General features: G+C 57.4%; 1 protein-coding gene and 1 long non-coding RNA gene across 3 annotated transcripts in view; both read right to left on the bottom strand.

Moving 5' to 3' along the window:
* TBC1D22A (TBC1 domain family member 22A) overlaps window positions 1–8,793 on the bottom strand; it is a 260,368-nt gene extending 251,575 nt beyond the window's left edge. The window contains exon 1 of one of the 2 annotated variants that reach the window (XM_070790591.1): window positions 8,567–8,793. In XM_070790591.1, the coding sequence (XP_070646692.1) occupies window positions 8,567–8,628 (62 nt within the window). In that variant the 5' untranslated portion in view covers window positions 8,629–8,793. The remainder of the gene's footprint in view (window positions 1–8,566) is intronic. The other variant, XM_019961997.2, reaches the window with a different exon arrangement.
* Window positions 8,794–14,589: 5,796 nt separating this feature from the next.
* On the bottom strand, window positions 14,590–21,939 carry LOC109559921 (uncharacterized). The gene is made up of 2 exons (XR_002180861.2): window positions 21,564–21,939; window positions 14,590–16,977 (listed from the first exon to the last, which is right to left on the bottom strand). It is a non-coding gene; the product is annotated as an uncharacterized lncRNA (long non-coding RNA).
* Between the last annotated feature and the right edge of the window lie 3,809 nt (window positions 21,940–25,748).

The raw sequence follows: 25,748 nt of genomic DNA, 5'->3' as shown, positions 1-25,748 counted from the left end.
ACGAACGGGGGCAGGGAGGGGAAGCCTTCTGAAATCAACAGGGGAGAGGCCAGCACAGCAGGCGGCCGTCACCACCTCCCTCCTCCCCACTCCTCCTGACTTTGCTCCAGGCTTGCACTGTGCCCTCTCACCTCTCCGGTCATCCGTCCAGCCCAGAGGACGATCCCGACTCCTCTGTGCTCCCCAAAGCCCCGCGCTCCACCGGCCTTCTTCCCAGCACGTGGGGAAGCACACGTGTCTCCCGTGAACACGCACACAGCTGCCTCCAGGCTGAACCACCTCCGGCTCTCGAGCACACACGCGCCACCTCACGTTAAAGGGTCTGCCACAAAAATCAGCCTTGCCCCCCGCCTCCAGGCCTCACACCGTCCTCCGCCAGGACATCACCCTCTGCAGGCACACGGGTAAAACGCATGAGGCTCGTCCTGCCTGTGCAACTTCTGCCAACCAGCGGCCTCCTGGCTCCCCCTGGAACCCTCCTGCGGGGTCTAGTGCACCACACCCACTCCTTCCCAGACGTCCTCTCCAATAACACCAACCCAGAAACCACCCTTGCCACCTCCTGGAAGCCCACCACGTTAAGTGGGTCTCCAGGTCCACCAGGACCTCCAAACCCGCCCCCCATGTCTATGCCCACCCCAGGCCGCTGTCCCCACCAGAGAGCGCCGCCCCGGCCTCCAGGGCAGTCAAGCGGCTCCCCCACGCCTCCCGTCTGCCGGGCTGGTGTGCTGCCCTCAGGGGACACTGGGGCTCCCCATGCCGGGGGCCGGCCCACTCCGGCCTGCTCGCCACCCCCTCACCCACACGCCCAGGGCCTCTTCTGTCCCTGTGCTCCCCACACTGTGTCTCCAAGGCTAGCAGAAGCGTGCACGGGAAGAAGGTTAGTGGCAAACCTGCCGCGAGGAATGCGAGGGAGCAGGGGGAAGGCGGACGGCCACGGGCGCATCTGAGGAGCGCGGAGCGGACAGGTCTGACCCCACAGCACAGTCAAGCGCGAGGGCGCAGAGCACCACAGGGCCACCGCCGTCCTCTGCCGGCCAGTGAGCTGCGGACCCGGGGCGGAGGGACGCCCGGGGACGGGCCACGGAGATCAGGGCACTAATGCGGTCAGGAGCCCAGGAACGCAAGGGGCAGCATGGCCGGAAAGGCCCTGCCCTGGGCCGACAGGCCTGAGTCCCAAGCCACCTGGTGCCCGGAGGGGCTGCCCCGGGGCCCCATGCCTGGCCACACTAGTGATCACGGGAGCCTCAGCCCTGAGTTCTCGTGACTCTGGCAAGAGGACCCACGACTGTTCTAAGCTCACCAACAGCTTCACGCACCCCCTCACCTGCAGAGCTTGGGCTGAACCCCCCCAAAGAGGAACCAGCATCAGAGAGAGGGAACAGGAGGAAGGGCACTCAGCACCGAAGTTCCCTGTAATGCGGCCCCGGAATGGAAAAGCCCAGGCTGCCCATCCCTCGGGGCCTCCTGATCCTCTGCCTCCCTTCTGTGGTCGGCGGGGGGCAGGTGGGGGGGTATGTAGGGGTGGGGCCTAGAAGCTGCCCCCTCACTCCTGGAGAACTAAGGGAGACTCCCACCCTGGAGAAAGGAAGTCAGCAGGCAAGAGACCAGGTCCCGACCCCAGCCTGGGGCCAGGCCATCACAGACCGCACAGCATCCCGCTGCCCTGAGGACTACAGCCTGGCAGAGGAGGCGCTCAGCGCGCGCTGCAGGGAGGCAGCACTCCGTCCAAGGCTCCACCGCCCCCTGGGGCGAGGAACCAACACCTGCCTGGGGATGCGGTTCGCAGCCACTAACCCAGACTCCTCCCGAGGGAGGGCCAGGCACTCGGTCCCGGGCACTCCTCTGGCCGAGCATCCCCTGTGGAGCCAGCCTCTCCAAGGCTGGGACCCCACTGCACCCAGAGGGCCCACGGGCCAGTCCTCACGCAGCCTGTGTTCAACGGAGGAGCGGGCAAGCCCGGGGGCAGGGAAGACGGAGCGGCTGCAGAGGGCACGGTGAGGGCGGGCGTCACTCCCAGCCGGGTCACCGAGCCCTCCTCATCTGAGCTGCTCTCAGCCAAGCGGGGCCGCCCTGACGGGGGCAGAGAAGCGAGATGTGGGGAGATGCGGGCCGGGTGCCTGGCCTGTTTATCTCCACCCACGACCTCCGCGCGCCTTCATGACGCTCGGAGGAGAGAAATAGTTCCTCCAGCTCTTGTTTTTAAAAAGTTTAAAAAACAAAGAACAAGTCCAAAATCATCAGAGATTTATTTTTAAGTCACTTTTGTCCTCGTCTAAAAATTAACCCAAAAGGGTCCAGATTTCCTACATTAGACAGAAATATAAGTGCAGGGGGGGGGGGAATTTTCACTTTAACTTTTTCAAAATGTCTCCAGACAAAAGGCATTTAATAACGTAAAACGTGACCACTGGGAAACCGTATATTTAGCAGAAGCCCACCCTCACTGGTGTCCACGGCCCTCATCAGAGCAAGACCACCTCCACTCAGGTGGGGGAGGGGGTGGGTTGGGGCCAGAGAAATCCACTCCCCTGAAACACAAGGTCGCTGCCAGAGCACAGACTCCCAGGCTCCCCATGACAGGAAAACAGGAACAGACGATCCGAACAGCCGCTCTGAAAGCACAGCAAGAAAACCACCCCGGTTTATAAAAACACAGGCCGGGGGCTGGGGGACAGCAGCTGAGCACCCCTGAGGAGACAGGGCCTCCCGGTGGCTCCTGGACCCCAGAGGACACAGAAGACCCCCCCAGCTCAGTCCCAGGCCCTGAGGACTGAAGACGCTGCAGAGCTTACCAGCAAGGCCCAGCCCGCCCAGCCTCCCCGCACATCTCCCTGACCGCCCCCACGGGGCTCTCCTGCGGCTGCGGGAACAAATGACCACAAACTTGCCGCCTTACAACACACACCCGTCATCCCAAAGCTCCAGAGGTCGGAGGCCGGCACAGGTCCCCCAGGACTAAAGTCATTCTGGAGGGGACCCTGGGAGACCCATCTCCCGCTCACCCAGCTTGTCAGTAGAACTCAGTTTCAAGCGGGTGCAGGACCAAGGCCCTCATCTTCCTGCTGGTCGAGGGCAGAGGCGGACCCCGGTTCCCCGATGCCTCGGGGCCCCCTCCTGCATCCTCAAAACTAGCAACCGCAGATGAGACGGAGCCACGTGCCCCATCTCCAAGGCCTTTAATAACTGCTCAGACTACAGTGGGTCCCCCAGATGCTCCAGGACAGCTTCTCCATCTCAAGGGCAGCTGACAAGCGACCAAAATTCCACCTACGACCCTGATTCCCCTCTGCCACAGAACCGACGCTTCACAAGCTCTGGAGAGAACGTGGACGTTTTGGTGGGGTGGGGGGGACCATTCTGCCAACCACATGCCCCCCACTCAGGCCAGAACCCTGGGGGTCACCCCAACCCCCCAGCACCCCGTCCATCAGGGACCCCTGCGAGGCCCGTCACAGCCTAGGCCCTGAGCCTGCTCTCGGGAGGACGATGGGGCCTCACCGCTCAGTGACGGGGACCAGGACCCAAGTCCTCCCCAGGCCCCACTCACCGCTCCTCACTTCCTCCACCGAGTCTCCCTATAGGAATGCTCTGACCCTGACCCGCACCTCCAGGTGGCAGGCTGGCCCCTGCAGCCCTGGGTCCCTGCTTAGACAAGACCTCCTCTGGGGGACGTGGCATCCTGTGGGTGCAGTGCCCGCTGCCCTGCACCCGTCACCAGGCTGCGGCCGGGCGACCTGCAGACTGTGCATCTGGTATTCAGCGGCCCTGCGGCCCACGTCCCTCTGCTCAGCGTGGTCCCTGGCACGTGGAAGATGCTCCCCGTGCTTTCTGAATGAGTTACCCACTCAACACTCCTCCCTGCAACTTCGGTGGCCAGCGGGGTGACAGTCAAGCCGGCTGGCCCGTTCACTCAGGGCCCCCTCGTGGCTCTGAGCACTGAAAGCTGACGGCCGCCAGAACCAGGACGCTGAACCGTCTTCTGGCCCGGCCCCACCAGAGCACCGTGGCCTTTCCACCCGCAGTGGGGACCCTGAGCACCAACCCCCCACTGACAGATGTTGCCCTGCACAGTCAGCAGAGCGCACGCCATGCGGCACGAGAGGGGGCCACGCCAAAGGGCGGCGTGTGTTCTCACACCTGCGTGCGACGGCCTTGTCATGGCATTTAACGTTAGTGTGGCAAGAACGCCAAGGCCAACAGCAGAAGCGGCGACCCCGCCCCTCCTAACTGGTCCCTGCTGTCGGCCTGGCCTCTCAGCCCCCAGTCCACCCACAACAGGGCACGGAGGCCAGGCCACGCCTCGGGCAGAGTCCTCCGAAGGCCGCTTGCTCAGAAGGAGAAACCGAGAGCCCCCGTCCTTGCCACAACCACGAGCCCCGCCTCCACACCTCATGCCCCATGACTGTCCCCCCGAGCCCCGCCCTCGGCAATGGTCACACACCCCCGCGCTTCCCCCTCAGACATCCAGGAGCGTTGCCCCCAAACCAGGGCCTCTGCACGTGCTCACCCCTCTGCTGGGACCACTCTCTCCTGGCCGCCCCCCGGGCCTGTTCCCGCACCTGCTGCACACCTTGCTCAGATGTCACCTGCTCTAGGAGGGCTCGCCCGGCCCTCGTATCGTCCTGAGACCTCCCTGCCCCCCAACCGTCTGTCCCTCTTCCCTTTGTCTGGACTCCAGCCATCTCCCGACAGTGCTCCTTAAGGCATCACTCTCCGCCTCCCCCACTCCGCTGTGAGCGCACAGGTTCTGCTCTATTTTATTCACGGATGCATCTCTAGTACCTGGAACCGTGACTCGCACGTTAATATGGGTTAAATAAATATTTGCTGAATCAGTAAGTTATCAGGCTCTCAGAACGGGTCCAAGAGGCCCCTCTCCTCCTCATCTAAGAGATCGGGGCTCGGCCAAGCAAATATCCTCCTGGAGGTCACAGGCACTACGGTCGAGCGCAGGTCCTAGGTCACAGAGGAGGACACGGACGGCCCAGAGCAACAGGGCCAAGGCGCAGGTCAGAGAGGCGGCTGACACCCAGACTGCCCAGCCCCGAGTCAGCCGTCTTCCGATCCTTCATCCAGAAGAGAAGTTTCTAAGGAACCACCAGCCAAACCACAACCTAAGGCCCAGAGCCTGCACAGAAGAGGGGCATCTCCCAGCGAGACCGCGTACGCAGCGTAAGACCTCGGCCAAATCACAGGTTCTCTCCAGGCTCATCTAGGAAACAGTTCGCATCAACCACCACTTAATGGATTTTGCAGTAACAATGCAGGCATGAGTACGGAACACTCCCTAAACGCACGGAGCCCACTGGTGGTGGAGAAACCAAGCACTTCCAACACCACTGAGTGTGACGCACAGGGGGGTACTTCAGTCCGAATCAGGCCTCACCGGGAGGCGCACTGGAAGTGAGTTGTTTAAAATCCTTAGAGAAAGCCAGGCAAAGGAGAGGGAAGGGAGGAAAAGAACATTCTGGTCAGCTACAAAGGCACAAAACTGAGAGGCATCACACAGCAGGTACAGCAAGGAACCCACAAGGCCCTCAGCTCCACTGAGGGCAAAGCTCAGAGCAGGGAGGGGCGGGAGACGCGGCTGGTGAGTCGAGCGGGCTCGGGTCATAGAGGGCCTTGCGCGTCCTGCAAAAAACACCGAGGCTTCTCTGCACCGCATTTCTGGGAAAACCACCACGCCTACCTCAGCGAGGCCCAGAGTGTGCTTGGAGGACAGAGGGCCTTTTATAAATTCTAAAACACCAGCGAGGGACTCCCCGGGCGGTCCACCTTTCAGCACAGGGGATGCAAGCTTGATCCCTGGTCGGGGAACTAAGACCCCACATGCCTCTTGGCCAAAAAACATAAAACAGGAGCAATATTGTAACAAATTCAACAAAGACTTTTAAAAATGAAATAAACCACCAGGGAGACAAACGTGTGCAGGGTGGTAGGAAGAGGGCCTGGCAAACGCTGACTGCAAGATGAACATCAGCCACTACTGTCAAGGAACTGTTCGTTGTAAAGGGCTGTGCCATACAAAGAGCCTTTAACCGCTCTGTATTTTGTGGTGGGTGTATTCTTCCACCTTCGGGTTGCTCTGGTTGGGGCCCACACTCAAAAAAAAAAGCTAATTACAGGACCCACTCACAAGAGCTGACGCAGCGGCTGGAATCGGCGGGGATCTGACCTCGCAGCGCTTGTGCAGCTGAAGCAGGTGCTCGGCCAGCAAGCCCCAAGGGAAGGCCACCTGCCGACGGGGAACGGGCACACCTCCGCAGCTCCTCCCGCCGCCGCCAGAGGCGAGGCCGCAGGAGGCAAGGGGCCCGCGGCGGCCATGCAGGCCTTCCCTCATGGGCCGGCCTCCGAGGTGCCCGCCACGGCGGGTCACAGATCCCACTCTGAGTCTGGAACGATCTCAGGGAGCTGCTCTCTACAGTGCCTCTGCACAGCACAGACTCAAAACCCCAGAACAGGCCCGGTGGTCTCTGGCGATGCAGGATTTCACAGAAGAAACCTGAGGACAGCAGCAAGCTCCCATGGCTGCCACAGCCAGGCACCCCAGACCCACTGGCTGGGCCCCAGGGACGTCCTGCCCCAGGGCTGGGCGCCAGAAGGCCAAAGTCACGGTCCCAGCGGGGCCCCGGCCTCCCCCAAGGCTCTGGGAAAGGATCCCACCCTACCTCTTCCAGCGTCTACTGGCTGCCAGGAATCCGCAGCTTCCCTGGTCAGTAAAGGCATCACTTCAATCTGCCTCGACTACCCGTGCCATCCTCCCTACATCTGTCTCTCTGGGTGCAAATTTCCCTCTTCCCCAAGGACACCAGTCACTGGACTCGCACTCTCCCTAATCCAGAATGGCCTCATTTCTCATTTTAACTCAATTCCATCTGCAAATACCTTGTTTCCACATAAAGTCAGACTCACAGGTTCCAAAGACCTCAATTTTGGGAGGGACCCTATTGAACCCAAAGTAAAGTAAAGTAAAAAAAAAAAAAGTAAGTAAACTGAAGCTGCTCAGTCGTGTCCAACTCTTTGCGACCCCATGGACTGTAGCTTACCAGGCTCCTCCATCCATGGGATTTTCCAGGCAAGAGTACTCGAGTAGGTTGCCACTTCCTTCTCCAGAGGATTTTCCCAACCCAGGGATCGAACCCAGGTCTCCCACACTGTAGGCAGATGCTTTACCGTCTGAGCCACCAGGGAACTCCCCTTGAACCCAAGATAAGGACAAATACCCAAGAGACAGTTACGGATCCAAAGGTTTATTCACCATGAGAACTAACACAGAAGCTCCACGACCCTCTTGCCTGAGGTGGTGGTGAAGAATCAGAATCCATTTAGACTGAGGAGGTACCAAAATCTCAGGACCTAAAAACAACACACAAAACGGTTCTGCCAGCAGCCCCTTTGCCCTGGAGTCAGGGCTCTAGAGCGTCTGTTCCTGTCACCGCTACACCCGCCTCCTCTCTGACGTTTCAGAACTTTCACATCATCTTGGACCCTGACATGGGCTGTGATGATACCTCTGACTGTTCTTCAAGGACCATCTTATACAGTAAAACAGGGTCTTTGGCCAACTTTAGTGACCCCTGTCCAAAAATCGCTGTTCTGGGCATACAGTAACTCAGCTCCTGCTAACTGCCAGACCACTCTGAAAATTAAGCCTTTCTGATTGGGCACAGTGAATTTCAAAGTTTATAATTCTATCACTCAAACAATAGTGCTTACTATGCAGCCTTAAAAATAAACAGTGCTCATGCATGATTCTACTTGAAGTTAAGACCACAATTCTTCATCTTCAGTATCTGACAGTTTTAGTTTGCAAACAGGACCGTGTTTAGAAATCCTGTAGCTTGTTTCTCTCTAATCTACGTTCACCAGCAGTTGATTTCTTCCTAAGTATTTTCCGAGTGGTGTCTCCCTGTTTCCTTGGGGCCCTGGCTGGGCAGGGCCACACATCAATTACAGGAGGACTTTGGAGTAGTACAGCTTCCAAGGTGCACCCAGGTCACTGCTGGCACTTATTTCAAAAAAAAAAAAAATGTTTTTTTAATTTTCTTCCTGCTGTTGACTCAAGACAGGAGTTGGGTTTTGAGGCCAGGAAGTTGGGATGGTGGAAATTCACAGGGAGCCTCAAAGTACTCTTCCTAGCCCAGGGCAAAAGCAGCCAAACCCACAGGAGACTGGAAGGCCAGTCGAGTGGGTCCAGGCCACCACGCCCCCTGCAGAAGCTCACCCGCCCCGCGAGGACAGCCACCCGGCCACTTTCCGCGCTCCACCGACTCCTCGCGGCTCCAGGAGAGGGGGCTCCTACGTGCAGCCCCGGCGGCCGAAGAGTCTCCGCAGAAAACACCCTGGCGGTCTCAGGACAAACACCCTCCCCTCTGGCCTCGCTCCTACGTGCAGCCACGGCCACCTCCCAGACCCCACAGTCCGCGCCACCGGACACCCTGGGCAGTCCCCCCGGAACCCCGATCGCCTCTCCGCACCCCCGATTCCTCCCGCAGCCCCGGGGAGCCGACGCGCCCCCTGACCTCTGACCCCTGACCCCGACCCGGGGCCCCGTCACACCCACCTGCCCGGGACCTTGCTGCTGCCACGCTTCCAGAACTGCTTCCTGGCCCCGTCGCTGGCCATGGCCCCTCCTCATCGCTCAGACCCACGGCCCCGACACCCCGAGGGCGGCCAGCCCTCCGCGGCGGCCCCTTCCTGTACCCCGTTTGGCGCCCCCCTCAGCGATCCCTGGGATTCCCCGAAAATGTACAGCCGAGAGGCTCTTCCGCCTCCCTCCGGAAGTTGTGCTTTCGCACGCCCGGAAGTCCCGCCCCCGTCCCCGGAGAGCGTGACGCACGACGCGAGCGCCCGACGTCACTACAAGGCGCCTCCGGGGGGCGGTGCCCTGGAGACTCTGGAGTTAGGCTGCTTGTTAGCCGCGATGTCTAGAGGCCCCGGGTTCTCCTGAGAGGCTCGCCGAGCGATGGTCCTCACCAGAGAGCGGAGCAACGTGGGGACCGAAGGCACCCGTCCGCGGGGGGTGGTCGAGGGTGTGACTGTCGCGCACCCTTGAGGGGGACCGGTAAACACCCGGTGGCTGACAAACTCTTGTAGGCAGGGCAGCTGGGCGAGAGCGTGGCGAGGGGCTTTGTGAGGGTCGGTGGGGGTGGGGGTGGGGCGGGGGTGGGGCCGGGGCGAGTGAGGGGCTGGGGGGCTGGAGGCGCTGGGCCGGGGTCAGGATGGCCGAGGAGGGGCGGGGGTTGGGCCAGGCTTCCCGCGTAAGAGCTGCCCCTGAAGCAGGAAGATGCCCCCACCTCAGCCCTGACAACGGGCAGGTGAAATATTCTCGGAGTTTCAGAGACTTAGTTCAGTCCAGTCGCGTCCAACTCTTCGCGACCCCATGGACCGCACCACGCCAGGCCTCCCTGTCCATCACCAGCTCCCGGAGCCTGCTCAAACTCACATCATCGAGTCGGTGATGCCATCCAACCATCTCATCCTCTGTCGTCCCCTTCTCCTCCCGCCTTCAATCTTGCCCAGCATCAGGGTCTTTTCAAACGAGTCAGTTCTTTGCATCAGGTGGCCAAAGGATTGGAGGTGCAGCTTCAGCATCAGCCCTTCCAATGAATATTCAGGGCTTAGTACAAAGGAAGCAATGGAGATATTAATGTCTATGTTGGTTACACGTTGAAGTAATATTTTTGTGTGTGTGTCGGATTCAGTAAAATGTATTGCTGAAATTTTCACATTCCTTTTTCCTTTTTTTTTGTTTTTAAACGTGGCTAACAGAGCATTTGAAATCACCCATGTGGATGGCATTGTTATCTCTATCGGCCTGTAGACCTAGCCTGAGAGGTCAGGGACTGGTATTTCCGACTGCAGCTGTGGCATGGCTTTGAGGACCCCCTTGGCAGACCTCTGCCAGTTCTCGATTATGTTCTGATTCACATTTTCCTCGCTTCCTGATAAGTAACCTTGATTTAGTACTTGTGCAGAGGGCATTGTTAGGTACTATATGTGTATTATCTCGATCATATGGCAACCAGTGCCTCAGGAAAGGCCACCCTGGCCCGCAGAGCAGAATGGCCCTCAGATCCTTTGTGACACCCGAGTCTCCTATCCTGTCTTGCAGTAGCAAGGCTTCCCACTGCCCTCGTCCCCACCCTGCAAGTTTCCTGGGTGCGTGTTGAGTCTGTGTCCCTTCACACGGAGCTTGTAAGTTCCTGCCCGTCGTCTTCTGGTAGAGCGAAGCAGTAAGCTCTCTAAACGTTTGTTAAAGGGTGACAACCATGCGAACTCTCCAGGGATCCCCTCCTGTCACAGCCATAGCATCTCCCTGAGGCAGTGCAGTGAGTCCTTGGGGAGCCCCTGCTGACAACGTCCATAGACCCTCAGAGCCCTTCTGCTGCAGAGCCTTGGGAACTCCCCCCGCTCCATCCTGTGCACGCATGGCCTCTGCGAATCTCCGGAGAGCTCCTGATAAAGCCTTGCAGATGCGGAGGGACCCCTTCCTGGACAAAGCCTCCTGGGACCCTCGCCTAGCAGGGCTCAGGAAGGCCCCAGGGATCTCTTCCAGCCCCAGAGCCTACCCAGAGATCTTTCTCAGAGCTCAGCTCCTTGTCAGGACCCCCTATCGACAGGATTTTCTCCAACTCTGTAGCTTACTGCACAAATCAATGATGGGGGTGGCAGCAGAACTAAGATACTGGCGTTTAAAAAGGGAAACCAGCCAGCACCTGGTTGGATGTAACTAGGACATTCTGGGTTTGGTCGCTCCTCGTAACTTCCCTCATGCTTCCCTGTCTGCTGTGTGTTAGGAGAGGAAGGTACAGGGAGAAACAGGTTGCCTTGAAGGCTTCAGGACCGTCTGAGCAAAGCATTACTGTTACTAGGGCCGCCAACGGACGCAGGGCAAGCCAGGTTTGTGGTTGCTTTACAAGGCGTTGGGTTTGAGGTTGAGATCTGAGGCCTCAGCCAAGCAGCTGGTGAGAGGACCTGCTCATCTCCACATGAGGAGATGGGGTTACCCAGGGGAGGATGGGCCAGGGTGAAGTCCCAGGACTGGTGGTCAGACATAGATCAGCATCAAGAGCAGCATAATTGAAAAGCGAAGTCAGAATAGAGGTGATCTCCAGAAATGGGTTCAGACAGGGGCCGTGGTAGCAATGGATGTACGAGGAGTATCTGGAAGAAGGCCGGATGGGGAAGGCGGAGGCGAGGAAGGGGACCCATGCAGGCAGCACCCAGGACAGCCAGACGAGCGCAGAGTGAATGAGTGAGCCTTTGTTCATCTCAGCAGCAAACATAAGACGCCTCCTCTCTCTGAGGTTTAGGCAAACAAAGTTAAAGCCAGGGACATAGAATTTCACACTTAACAGATGGCGAAGTATTTAAAAATCTGTCACTGCCAAAATCAATGAGCATGTGGGTTTATGAGCAGCACATAAATCAGAATGCACTGATTCACTGCTGGTGGGAGCACAGATTCATTCGATAATTCTGACAGCCATTCGCCAACGTGTAGGAGTTGCAGGTGGACATATCCTGCAAGCCAGGTGTGTACCCTGGAGCGACTCACCTGTGTTCAAAGGCAGGCCTGTTCATTACCACGTTGCTGCTGGGAAAATGATCAATCACACACAGTCATCCAAAGAATGCTCCGTGATAGTAAAAATGAAAAATTACTTATATCAACATAAATGGATCTCACAAGCAATGTTGAGTGAAGAAAAGTTGAAAATGCATGTGGTATGATACCATTTAATTGCCTTTTTTTGTTTTCCTGCCAGTAAAACCATGCTAAAAGTGTAGTCGCCTGTAGGTGTTGGTGGGGACTTTGATCATTGAGGAATTTATAGAGGCTTCCTTGTTTTATGGGCTTCCCTTGTGGCTCAGCTGATAAAGAATCTGCCTGCAATGTGTGAGATCTGGGTTTGATCCTTGGGCAGGGAAGATCCCCTAGAGAAGGGAAAGGCTACCCACTCCAGTATTCTGGCCTAGCACCATACATGGGTCACAAACGGTCAGAAATGACTGAGCGACTTCTCACTTCACTAGGGCTTCCTAGGTGGCGCTAGTGGTAAAGATCCCACCTGCAATGCTGGAGACAGAAGAAACGTGGGTTTGATCCCTGGGTTGGGAAGATCCCCTGGAGGAGGAAGTGGCAACCCACTCCAGTGTTCTTCCCTGGAGAATCCTATGGACAGAGGAGCCTGGCGGCTACAGTCCGTGGGGTCACAAAGAGTCAGACACGACTGAGCACGCAGTGCAGCCCAGCTGACGTACAGCCGCCTCGTTTTATGCTTCGTTTCTTAAGGCAGGTGGACCGTGTTCGGTTGCTTGTTTTATTCTTTACGACTTTTTGCATGTGTAAGTTTCTCACAGAGCATAAAAATGCAACGACAGACATCTCACTCTGTCACGCACTGAGCCACCTCAGACCCTTTCTTGGAGAAGGCAAGTGTAAAGAACACAACAATGAAGGAACGGCACTCACTGAGGCCTGAGGAGTCGGGGCCGCTGACAGAGCTGTGGCCGCTGTCTCAGGTTGAGTAGGTGCGACGGGACAAAATGCAAGGAGCCTGGTAGATTCCAGGCCGAGGGAGCATCGTTGCTGAAGCCAGAGGAAGCTGCGTAATGCACAACGGGTGGGGGTTGGGGCGTAGCTAAATGTGTGACGCAGGTTGGGTTCCCCAGCAAGCAGGTGGTGAGACGTATTTGCATGCAGGTGGCTTGTCGGGGAGAAGCTGAACTGGGAGGGGCTGCAGTGGTGCCGCGGGCCAACCCCAAAGGAAGGCCCCCGGAGATGTCTGAATTGAGAGGAGCAGGTGGAGCCTTGCTGAGAGGGGGCTGTCCCCAAATGCCTTCTGCCGAGGGCAGTTCCCAAGGAGGGTCTTAGCTCCCGGCCATCAGCACCCAACACTGCCCCTGACCGAGGAGAGGGAGAGCCCGGGTCCTCGGGGAATCTGGGCGCTGTGATGCTCTTTGCACACAAAGCTCACCCTTTGCACCGCTCAGATCTGCTAGCCTCACAGAAGTTCACCATTTAGGAAGAAGTCTCCAGGATTCCAGTTTGTCCCTTTTCTGGAAAAGCTTCCAAGAGGAAGGTTGACTCGATCCTCGAGCCACGGCAGCCACTCGTCCTGTCCCTCCAAGTTCCCTGCTGTAGACTTCACCCTCCCCCAGAAGCACCTCTGCTGATCTAGGTCAACCACCTGTTGGCATGACCAGCTCTCACCCTGCAGGCTTCATTCAGAGCCACTGGTGGCTGAGGGCGCCCTTTCAGGCCACGGCTACTCCATTTGCCCACCTGCCGTTAAAGGCAGAGAGACACCCCAGTGGTCCCTGTAGGTGCCAAACGCGTCCTCGCTGCCCCCGACACATGGGAGCATCCCTCCCTCCCCCAGTGGTCTGGGGGAGACCCCTTTCCTTGCCTGCTCGTTTCTGGCACAACATGCCCAGAGTGAGCGGGCAGCAGACGCAGCTGGAATTGCAGTGAGACTCTGCCTGTGTCTTTTTCTGGAAGCGTTCCCACTCTGGAATCCAGGCCATTTCACGGGTCAGAGCTCCCACGAAGAGCGGACACCACACTCCGAAGGCCGGCACCCAGGGCTTCGTTCTCCATCAGGACACAGCCCCTGGGTGGTGGGAACATGTTGTAGGACCAGGGGTCTTGTGGCCATGGGCTCACTTCCACCCTCTTCTTGGCTGCGAAGTGGGATCCCTGGGCCAGTGAAAGGCTGCGCAGGGTCTCCCATGGATGCATCAAACACTCGGAGACCCACACGTGGGAGATGCGTGCAGATCACACACAAAGACCAGACTTGAAGATGCCCTGAGCAGACAAAACCAGCTTAGTCACACACGCAAAGCTTAATTTAGCTGATTTTCCCAGATGGGCAAGGCTAATGTGACCCGGGTCACTTGTTGCTTACTCATCTGAGAATTAAAAGCAAAACTTAAACTGTTCCCCAAAATTGAGATGAGGTAACCACAGGAGACATGAATTCAATCCCTGGGTCAGAAAGATCCCCTGGAGGAGGAAACGGCAACCCACTCCAGTATTCTTGCCTGGAAAACCCCATGGACAGAGGGGCCTGGCGGGCTACAGTCTGTGGGGTTGCAAAGAGTCACACACGACTGAGAAACTAAACAACAAACCACTAACCAATTCCCTTTCATTTAACAAAATTGTAACCAAGCACCGTGAAGGATAAACGGTCGCCGCCCCTGCGACGGGTGAGCCGCTTCGTGGGGTGGCTGTGCGCCTCCTGCCACGGGGTCACCGTGCACCTCTGCTGGCCCGCGTGGATCAGCTGCCTCCCCCAAACCAGTCCTGAGACCTGGAAATGCCACACCAGCCTGTTCAGTGAGTGTGACCCTAGGTAGCTGGCCAGGACGAGGAGGAACCTCAACACCTCCCCTCCACCAGCCCACCTCTGGCAGGGGCCATCTGACGAAAACCGATCTGACAACCTAAATATGCTCCACTGTTTAACAGTATTTTTTAATTGGACAAAACGTATGCCATGTCTGACACGGTATTAAAACGTGCTGACACGGTGCTACATCTTATAAATGAGGAAGTCAAAGACCCCAGGAGGAGACAGTCTGATTTTATAATTAAGTATGTTTTCAATATATACAGCAAAGGACATATTCAAAGAGGCAATACAAGCGCTAAGTGAACAAATGAAAACAGGACTTTTCAGCAAGTTTTTAAATAAAAAAATAAATACCGCTAATCAACAGGCCACCAAAGATGGACGAGAACAATGTCGGTAACCGCGTCAGGAAGAGCTGTTGGTGGAGTGTGCATAGGTGTCCCGCCGGTGAAGTACAGTTTGATAAGATGAAGGGAAAGCCCAGTGATGACGCACAGGCTGTGATGCTCTGGCTGCTCTCCTGGGGATTTATCCAAAGGGGATAGCTGGACAAACGAGTGAAGACTTATACAGGCTCTCTGTTAATTATCGAAAACGGTGAAAAGCTGGAAACGATCTAAATGCCCCGCTCCAAATGAAACGGGTCAAATGAATTATGAGACAACCAGTGTGACCCTGCAACCTTTAAAAATCTATCTTCATCTCTTTTTTTAACAAGGTTGACAATTTATTGTTAAGTGTAAGAGGCAGGTTACAACATCTATTGGGAGAAGTTTAGTGTGTAGACCCAGAAGGAAAATTCTAGGTCACTGAGTCAGCTAAGGTGCTTCCAGATGAAGAAAACATAATTCAGCTGATGGAAATGCTAAAGAGGATTGAAAGGCTTTTGACACCATGCAATCCAGGCTGCAGATCCGTTTCTCTGCGGTGGTCTGGATCCTGTCCCCACTCTGTGGGCAGCCTTGGGTCTCAGGCTGACTTCCCTCATCGTCACAACTTGGCTGCCAGCAGCTGGCACGGCTACAGGCACCCTTGTTCACAGCCAGGGAAGTGAGAGCTCTGCCCCGCCCAGTTGAGACTTGGGTGCCTGCTCTCCTGTAAGCAAGCGCATTGTAAAGGCGGGTGGCCTCACTCTGCTTAGGCCAGTCAGGGCCCATCCCTGGAGCAAGGCTTGTGGTCAGCCACCCCCAAACTCCGTGACCATTACAGAGCGGGGCATGGGTGGGGTGGGTGACCGCATGACATCCACTGCAGGAAGGCCCCCAAAATGCTACCAGGGTTGCCCTGATTAGAGGGACGACAAAGAGTTGTTTGTTTGGAAATATTCTGTATTTTAAGAGATTCAGAAATATCTTTCAGAGAGGCTCGCCTTTCCGTGAATTTCTCACCCAACTTTACGCCAAGAAAACTCCCTCCTACATGGTTCTGCTGCTGCTGCTGCTAAGTCGCTTCAGTCGTCTCCGACTCTGTGGGACCCCATAGACAGCAGCCCACCAGGCTCCCCCATCCCTGGGATTCTCCAGGCAAGAACACCTGAGTGGGTTGCCATTTCCTTCTCCAATGCGTGAAAGTGAAAGTGAAGTCGCTCAGTCGTGTCCAACTCTTCGAGACCCCATGGACTGCAGCCTACCAGGCTCCTCTCTCCATGGGATTTTCCAGGTAAGAGTACTGGAGTGGGGTGCCATCTCCTTCTCCACCTACCTGGTTCTAGCCATACCTTTTATGAGCTTCAGGGAAGTTTTATGGGGTCTCGTAGGAGTCTTTCCCTCGCCTTGCTGGGTGTCCGTGTGTTTTATGTAAGTGGGATTTGGATATTTTTGCCTCGGATGCAGTCCCCTCCACCCCATGAGATAATCTCATTAGTTCTGAGAGTTTGTCTTTCTTTTTTTCCATTCATAAAAGAAGGTGAGAACATTTATTGATGTAAACAAAGTAAGAAGGCTAAGATCACGGGGGCCTTGGCTGTTAAAGAGCAGGAATTACCAGTGGACTTTAGGAAAGAGAGTGACATGAGCTGATATGTGACTTAGAAATGGCCCTCTGGCAGTGGAGAAGGCCCCCGGACACCGCCTAGCACCCCCTGCTCCTGGGGCCCCTTGTCCCCACACACAAGTGTCTCTCTGGCTTGCCCTGTCCTCTTAAGCCCCTGCTCCCTGACCATAGCCCTGCGGGGCAGCAGTGGGCATCTGACTGGACCTGGGTTGACGTATCCCTTCCCCAGGACGGCTCTGAGATGGGAGCAGATCACGGGCCTCTTTCTCATGGCAGAAGCTGTGAGAGCTCAGAAAGGTTGGGGGCCGTCTTCTCTGCTGTGCGGAGGGTGGGCCGGCAGGTCAAAAGACAGAAAAACAGCGACGACAGCTTTCAACACCCTGGGTCCGGAGGTCACAGAGCCCCTGCTCTCCCCCGGCGCTGCACGGGCGTCCGCCACGCCTACAGCGGCGGCCCTAGGAACAGCGACCGCCCGGCTCAGAGGAGAGCGTGACGCTGTCCTGGACGGTCTCAGAGCCTGGGACGTGTCGGACTTAGTCCCGGGAGCCGCAGCCACAGTGACGCAGTGGGTGTGGGGGCGGAGAGAGCCAAACTTTGCTGTCCGTTTCTCTTGTAGCTGAAAAAAAAAAAAAGCAGATTGAATCTTACTAATATTTAGCATAAAGGTCCGTGCATCACACATCGTGTGTGTGCTCAGTCATGTCCGACTCTTTGTAGCCTCCTGGACTGGAGCCCACCAGGCCCCTGTGTCCATAGGCTTTTCCAGGCAAGAATACAGGAGTGGGTTGCCATTTCCTCCTCCAGGGGATCTTCCTGATCCAGGGATCGAACCCACATGTCTTATGTCTCCTTCATTGGCAGATGGGCTCTTTACCAGTGGCGCCACCTGGGAAGCCCTGGCATGTGAACTAATAGAGGTCCATGCATAGGTGTTCATAAATCAGCACGCACGTACTGGGATTTCTGTTCTTTTTTTTTTATAAACTGATAGGGAAAATGAAGTAGGAAGACCCCTGCTATAAACTGCTCTTTATTTCTACATAATGTTTTCTAGCCAAAAACAGGTATCTGCAAAATGCCTCGTCTGCCTCCTGCCTGCTGAGTCCTCTCCGGCCAACGGCAGTGCTCCAGCTCACACCGGGTTCAGTTCAGTCGCTCAGTGATGTCCGATTCTTTGACACCCCATAGGCTGCAGCATGCCAGGCCTCCCTGTCCATCACCAATTCCCGGAGTTTACCCAAACTCATATCCATTGAGTCGGTGATGCCATCCAACCATCTCATCCTCTGTCGCCCCCTTCTCCTCCCACCTTCAATCTTTCCCAGCATCAGGGTCTTTTCCAATGAGTCTGTTCTTCACATCAGGTGGCCAAAATATTGGAGTTGCAGCTTCAGCATCAGTCCTTCCAATGAACACCCAGGACTGATTTCCTTTAGGAAGGACTGGTTGGATCTCCTTGCAGTCCAAGGGACTCTCAGGAGTCTTCTCCAATACCACAGTTCAAAAGCATCGACTCTTTGGTGCTCAGCTTTCTTTCACACCCAGGGTTCCTCACTATCTCCCTGAAAAGTCTTGGTATGGACGCCGTTCCCTGAGCAGTGTCTGAGCCCAGGCTTGCTCTTGCAAGAACATTTGCTGCTTGACTTGATGGCTGTGGAGTTTTTCCTCGATGCTGTTTGCAAAGGCCAACGGCCTGTGCAGTGCTCCTCCTGAAGGAGCCCAGAGAAGGTGGAAGCTGGGGGAGGCCGGTGGGCTGATATGTTTGCCTCCAGCCTCTAAGGTTGGGATGAACTTTACATCCTGGAAACTTCGATCTGACCAGATACGTGGGGGCGGGGAGACAGTTAGAAGGACAGGAGACCTGCCAGGACAGACAGGAGACACTCCCGTGCGGGGAGCAGGACACCCCTGGGCGTGTCATTTGGTCCCTTCCATCCAGACACCGGGAACAAAATTAAAATCCCAGGATCAGGTCTTTAACCGCCCACTTCTGCAATTAGAGCAACAAGTCCCGAGGCCCAGGGATGTGTTGTGGGGTCTGCACCGGCCGTTTCTCGTCATCTGCCCGCTTTCTGGACGACCAGAGGACAGGGGCTGCCCAGCCAGCTCCCACCGGGACATCGCAGGGGGCGGGGACCAGCCCTTCTGGGGCAAGGGACTCCGCAGTGATGGATCTGAAGGCAGCCCCAGGGCACGGCTGCTGTGAAGTGACCCGAGGGCACCCTCCAAGGGCCTTCTGCCCACTTCAGCCCCTCCTTCACCGCATGGCCCAAGGCAGACTGGACCTTGGCTGGAGGAGAGGAGCCCCGGGGCCAGCCCAGGCAGCCTCGGTGCAGGAATCCTGGGGCACCTCCTCGAGCGGAGCGGGCTGGGGCCTTCCCGTCTCTCCTTATTTCCACGCCCCTCCCCGCCCCACCAGGGCCCCCAGCCCACACATGCTTCCCCCACCCCAGAAGCACGGAGCCTCGGCTGGAGGCCCAGCTCCTCCCTGCAGCACCTTCCAGCCATCTCTAGATGGCGCAGAGTGAAGCCAAGATTCGGGCCACCGGGCAGGCGGGGCATGAGGCAGGCGGAATCAACAAGCCCCAGAGGCTGCTTGGGGTGCGGCCTGGTGGACAGGAACGCACCCTGTGTTTGAAGTGGGACGCTGCCCTGGCCAAAGCCCTCCAGGCACCCCCAAGTCCAGCGGCCTGCTCTGCGCCCCTGAGCCCAAGACTGCACACACTCCTGCCCTGGCCTTGAACATCAGGCCGTGTGCAGGGGGCGGGTGGCCAACAGGGCAGGAGCCCAGGCCTGCGAAGGCAGACAGAGAGGGGACTCTGGCCAGAGTCCGCGAGGCCAGGCGCCCTCTCAACTGGTGGGCCTGGCAGCTCCCAGAGACCCCAGGTGCTGCCTGCAGGGCTCCTCTGTGCCCCCTGGGCTCGAATTTGTGAGTCCGTGAGGCGGGTGTCTCTGCACACCAGCTCCCGTTCCTCCCGCGTCACTCTGGCTGAGGGATCTTGAAGGCTTTCTGGTAGGACCCCCGTTCCGGGTGGGCTGCGTAAGGCTTGGAAGCCTGTCGTCTCTTTCTGGACCCTCACCCCAGCTCGGCTGGTGGATCTTGGCCGTGGCCGGATCTGCTCGAAGGCAGAGCTCTTGCTCCCTGGTCAGGCCGCAGAGTTTATCATTATCAGTTGAGTCTAGGAGAAGCTTCTCCACTGGGGCAGGAGGTGGTGGTGGGACAGGGGGATGCCTGAGCAAGTCCCAGCCCTCTCTGGCCTCACCTTCCCCATCTGTAAAATGGGGTCATAATCACCACCCTGCATGTCTCCCTGGGTTCTTCTCAAGATCAAACGAAGAGGGAAGGAGCCGGAGGGAAGAGGGGGAAGGCGCGGGGGGGGGGTGGAATGGGGGTGGAGTGAAGGAGGGCTGGGAGCAGCGGGAGGAGGCGTCCTGCTGGGTACTGGTTCTCAGCCTCCCAGCCTCACAGCTCTGGGCTTTCAGCCAAGGCCAGCACCGTGGAGCCTGGCGGGGTGCAGCCCTCCCCCGCCCGGCCCACTCCCCTGCTTCCTCATTTCCTCGGTCAACGCTGTCAGCCACTGACCCCAGACGCTCCTCCATGGCTGCCCGCCTCAGCCACACCCAGAGTCCCCCAGCTAGGCGTCCAGCCCGTGGCCTGTGGGAGCCCCGACGGGTCTGAGTCACCGCACCCACAGAACGGAGGAGGAATCCAAGCGTTCAGAAGCTGCGAGAGAGGCGCGCTTCCCCCAACTGAGGAATCCGAGCTTCCTCACGTTAACCACCCATGGAGGCGGCGCCTGCCTCCCCAGCCCTGGCCCTGGGCCCTGGAAGGGACCGAGGGACCCAGCTCCCAGCAGGTGCCCAGAGCTCCCCTCGCCGCTCTCCCCTCATCTCCTGGGCGCTCCCGAGTCTCCGTGTGCGGCCAAGCCTGTACCACCTGGCCAAGCCCCTGTCCCTCCCTGGGCCTCCCCTTCCCCATCTGTAAAATGGGCCGGACGCCCGCACAGGTTCCTGAACAGATCAAAGGAAGCAACACCTGAGAAATTGCCTTAATGAGACACAAGCATCCCCCGACATCAGGGATTCTCATCAATTTGGGGACCTGGGGGAGGTGGGCTCTAGCACTTAGGAGGTGCTCTACGAACACCAGAGAAGTCAGCTTACACAACCCTGAGGCCCTCGCTTCTCAACTGCAACCAGACTGACTGTCCCTGAGCAGGCCAGGCTCTCCGGGAATTACTGCCCCGCCTGCTGGGTGGGGCTTGGTGGGGGGTGGGGCGGCAGTTGTGATGGGGGCGGAACTCAGCTAGCCCAGACTTGCAGGCCACTCCCCCCCGTGGGAGAGGGGCCCCCTGGAAAGGGCCCTCCTTTACACGTCTTCCTGTGGATCCGAATTCGCCCTGTGACGCGTGGTAGTACCCGCTTCAGCCTGTTTCCTTGTTGGAAGAGGAAGAGGGTAGTGAAGGGGTGGATTTTCTGCAGAAGTGCGAGCCGGAGACAAAGCCAGCTCTGTGCACCTGGACTCCACGCTTCCCCATGCACCCCGCCCAGGGAGGGCACGGAGCACAGAGGGCAGAGATGATGGCAGATGATGGGCCCGGCGCCCGGGCCAGGAACGCTCCTGGGAGCCATGGACTGTCAGAGCCGGGGGTGGGGGCGCCTCAGAGTCCTCACTCTGCGCCCCCACTTTGTGGATGGGCGACTGGGGGCCCAGAAACCAGCGCCACGCCTCAGTCTGAGCTGGACTCCGCCCCAGCATCTCTGACGGCCCCACTAGAGCTCTCTCTGCTGCCCCTCCTCCACTCAGGAGGAGCAGCGGGGGAGGATGGACAGGGACGGGGTGGGGGGCTGGAGCAACATGGCAATGGCCCTGGGTCCCCTGGCTGGCCAGCAGAGCAGCTTGGAGCACAGCAGGTCCTCAGCCGCTAGCCAGGGGTGTCTGCCCACACCAACTGCCATGGGTCCCCACGAGGTTGGAGTTCCGACAGTCGGAAAGGCAGGAACTGGCTCCCGGCAGCAGTGACCCAGTGCCAGCTGTGTGCAAGGCCCCGTCCAGGCATCTGCTTCTCAGCCAGCCTCTAGGGCAGGGCGGCGAGCAGGGGCCCCCAGGGCCCAGGTGCAGAGCGTGTGCAGAGCCCGGATCCCAGACTCTGGACAGGACAGGGCGAGGCAGGACTCACCTCATCCCCCCACCGGACTCACCCGGAGAGTGCGGAACGAACGTCAAAATCCCCCCACTCCGCCGCCGGCTGATGGAAGCAGGGTCTTTGGGGGCCCACCTCCCCTGCCCCGAAAGGCTCTCCCCCACCCCAGCCCGTGGACAGGCAACGGGTGAAGCCTGAGCGTTCCCAGGGACGGGCGTCCTTGCGGCCCCGCCCTCCAGGGAGGAAGACTGCGTGTGGAATTTTCCATGACCCTGCAGTGTCTGTCCTCGGGGAGGCGGCCGTGGATTTGCTGGCCCCGGTGCACGAGCAGCTGCTAATTGGCGCTGCGGTTCTATTTCTGCTCCAGCCCTAATGAGGTGACCCGACCGGGCTGCCTGCGGGGATCCCAGCTGGCGAGCTCGGTGGCCTGGGGCCCGGCTGCACGTCCCTGGACTGGGGCTGCCCAGGTGGCCTCCCGCCCAGAAAGAAGAGATTCGCCCGGACGTGGGGCTTCAAGGGCCAAAACCAGGGCGTCGCAGGCCAGCTGGGGGGTGGGGGGTGGGTCCCCAGGAACAGAGGATTCTGGGGGCCTGCTCCATGGGGCGAGTTCCTGGCTGACCTGGGGGTGGACTGCTCAGAGTGGAGACAGGCAGGGGGCCCCTGGAAGCCATGAAGCCCACTCCTCTTAGCCTCACAGCTCACAACCAGGGCCAGCTGCTCACAGCAGAGCCAGGGCAGGCACTCCCCTCCCACCCCCGACCTCCAGCTTGCTGCGGAGCCAGGCTGGGGCCTCCCGAGTGTGTGACGGCCCAGGGCACAGGCATCAGCAGTGACGACGTTCAGAAAAGGTTCCTGAAGGTGTCTCCCAGGGCCACCTTGGGCTCCTCATCGCCTGCCCTGAAGCCGGGCTCACAAACCCAGGGCCTCACCAACCCGCCTCGAAGTGACATCTGCTGGGTGCCCGTGCTGGGCCTGACACTCCGCACCTCCTCTTACTATCTTACCAACCTGCAGTCCTTACGATGCTCCACCTGCTCTGGTTATGAAATTGTCTGAACCTCACTGCATCCCAGGAGGTGGGCGTTAGGGCTGCAGAGGAGGAAACCAAAGCCCCGAGAGGAGTGCTTTGTCTAAGGCAGCGCTCTCTACGGAGGTGACATTCAGCAATGTCTGGACATCCTTGATTGTCACACCTGGGGGGCTCCTGGGCTCGGGCGGGCAGACGCCAGAGATGCTGAACGTGCTACAGTGCACAGGGCGGGCCCACGGCGGAGAATGTCCCTCAGTGACCCGCCCAGCATCAGTGCCAAGATGCAGAACCCACCCAGGCTTCCTAGCTCCTCCGGGGCAGAGTGGCGGATCTGAGCTCCCAGCCACTTCACTCTCATCACCCTGGAGACACGTGTGTGCAAATGTCAGAGCGAGCAGGTGGCGCTGGGGCTCCATGAGGCCAGTCCACCCTTTGCGGAGTCCCCTCCTCTCCCACCTCTGGTCAGGCCATCTCAGTTTCCTTCAGGGGCTCCTCTCCAAAGCCCCCCTCAAATGTGCTCGGTGACCACACAAGTCCTCACCCAGCAGGGAGCCTTCTGAGAGGGGAAGAGGCGCCTGCTGCAATGCGGGCTGCAGTCGGGGTACCCTAGGATTGTCCCCAGTCCTACTCCTGGCCCCCACTCTTGCTCAGGCAGGACCCACTCCCATCTGTTCACGAGGAGTCTGGACGTGACCTCCAGCCTGGACCCATGCACACCGCCGCCTGCCAAAGCCCCACAGGGGTCGCCGTGTCCAGACTGCTCCTCCTGTGTCTCCCCACCCACGGGACAGGCGCCCGGCCACCCAGACACAGGGTGCAGTCAGCCCAGATCCTCTGCTCTCTGTCTCCGCCCCTGCATCCCAGCAATCACCGTGTCTGTCCTTTCTGTCTTTTGACAACCTTGACCTGAATCCACCTGTCTCCACCTCTGCTGCCGCCCTGGGGACACCCTACTCGCCTGTATGGACAGCTGTAGGAGGAATCAGCTCTAATTTTGTCAAGCATGCACAGCGTAACATTCACCATTTTAACCACTTAAAAGTATACGATTCGGGGACTTCCCTGGCAGTCCAGTGGTTCACACTCCTAAAGGAGGGGGAAAGGTTCAACCCCGGGTCAGAGAACTAAGATGCCATGTGCCACACAACATGGCCAAAAAAAAAAAACTAGTGTACAATTCAGTGACATTTAGGACATTCACAGCGTTGGGCAACTCTCACCTCTATCTAGTCCCAGAGCATTTTCCCCAAAAGAAAGCTGAACCCAGCAGCGATGACTCCCCATCCTCCCTTCCTCAGCCCCCGTTAACCACTGATCCATTTCCGTTTCTCTGGATTTGCCTTCTGGACATTTCATGTCAGTGGGTCACCCAACATGCTGTCCTTGGTGTCTGGCCTTTTTCACTTAGCATGTTTTCAAAGGGCATCCGTGTTGTATCCGTGTCTCATTCTTTTTATGGCTGAGTGGTGTTCCATTTAATGGATATGCCACTTCTGTGTATCCATTTACCTACTGATGTACCTTTGGGTTATTTCCACCTTTTGGCTGCTGTGATTGAGTGTGCAATATCTGTCTGAGTCCCTCTCTATTCATCTGGCTGGCCCCGGCCCTCAGTTGCAGCACAGAGTCTTTAGTTGTACACGCAGGCTCGTAGTCACGGCATGTGGGACCTACTTCCTTCTCATTGTCATTGTTCAAGTGCTGAGTCACGTCCAGCTCTTTGCGACCCCATGGACTGCAGCACGCCAGGATCCTCTCTCCTCTAGCATCTCCCGGAGGTTGCTCAAATTCATGTCCATTGAGTCAGTGATACTATTCAACCATCTCATCCTCTGTTGTCCCCTTCTCCTCCTGCCCTCAATCTTTCCCAGCATCAGGCAGGATCTTTGCCAATGAGTCAGCTCTTCCCATCACGTGTCCAAAGTACTGGAGCTTCAGCTTCAGCTTCAGCATCAGTCCTTCCAGTGATTATTCAGGATTGATTTACTTCAGTTCAGTTCAGTTCAGTCGCTCAGTCATGGCTGACTGCCAGGGTCCAGCCCCGGTGGATCCAGGGAATTCGAAGCGGGGACGGCGTCGGCGAGGATCAGGAAACAACTGCTTAATTAAACGTTAATTAAGGATATAAAGACTGGTGAAATAAGGATAGCTCAGTGAAGAAATTCAGTGAAGAAAAGAGGCTGAAATAAGGATAGCTAAGTGAGGAAATTCAGTGGAGAAAAGAGGCTGAATAATTCAGCCAGAAGGTGAGAGAAAGAACGACATGGGGAGACCAAGTTTCGGTGAACAAGGCCCGCACTTTATTTTCCAAAGTAGTTTTTATACCTTAAGTTATGCATAGAGGATAATGGGGGAAGGGGTAGAGTCATGCAGCAAGCCAGGCTTTCTTCCTGCAAACTTATCATATGCTAAAGTTTAGGTGATTTGCATCATCTTCTAGCCCGGAGGCCTGTTAACATTTTAAGACCCTTTCTTCAGAAAACTAATTTTTCTCTAAAGGTGATTAGTCAGGTGCCACCCTCCAAAAGCATTAAAGTTGCATTCCTATAGGGCAAAGGTGTGGTGGGCTACAACAAGAAAAAGAATTAACTCAAGGGTCCAAGATTACAAACACTAAAGCTACTACTTACACCACTTATATTAATCAATACACTGCCAGGGACACAGCAGGTAAGGGATATGGAAACTTAGCAGCAAACATTGGCCCAACAAGTGAAAAACCCTTCACCAGTACGATTTCTAATCAATCTTTTAACTCCTCAAAAGAATCTGTGTTTAGACAGTTTAGAACATCTCCAGCCTCTCACAGTTGGGAGGCTCTGAGCAATCACATGTGGCCGGAAAAACCTATTCAGGCAGGCTAGAGGACTTCCAAAGGAGTTTGTAGGTTGAAACACTATCACACCCAGGAATTTTATTAACTGGGGCTGTAAGTTAACTCTTTTTTTCAGAGAGAGGTAGTGGGGGACAGCCCCCCGTAAAGTCAGAGGTGTAGGTGAGAGCACAAAGCAGAAAGTAGGCAGACTCTGGTTTTGGGGGTAGATGCTCGAGAATTTCCAGGGGGACTCCTGAGGCTCGATCCCGCCTTTGCGTATGCCGAGCCTCCTTCCTCATGACCTTTGCCAGGGGCGGAGCTCCTGCTCCTGGCAGCTGACTCTTTGCGACCCCATGAATCGCAGCACGCCAGGCCTCCCTGTCCATCACCAACTCCCG

The sequence above is a fragment of the Bos indicus genome, chromosome 5, assembly GCF_029378745.1.
Source record: "Bos indicus isolate NIAB-ARS_2022 breed Sahiwal x Tharparkar chromosome 5, NIAB-ARS_B.indTharparkar_mat_pri_1.0, whole genome shotgun sequence".
In the NCBI taxonomy this organism is placed as follows: domain Eukaryota; kingdom Metazoa; phylum Chordata; class Mammalia; order Artiodactyla; family Bovidae; genus Bos; species Bos indicus.
The sequence above is the reverse complement of the archived record's forward strand: the minus strand, read 5'-3'. Positions and strand labels throughout refer to the sequence as shown.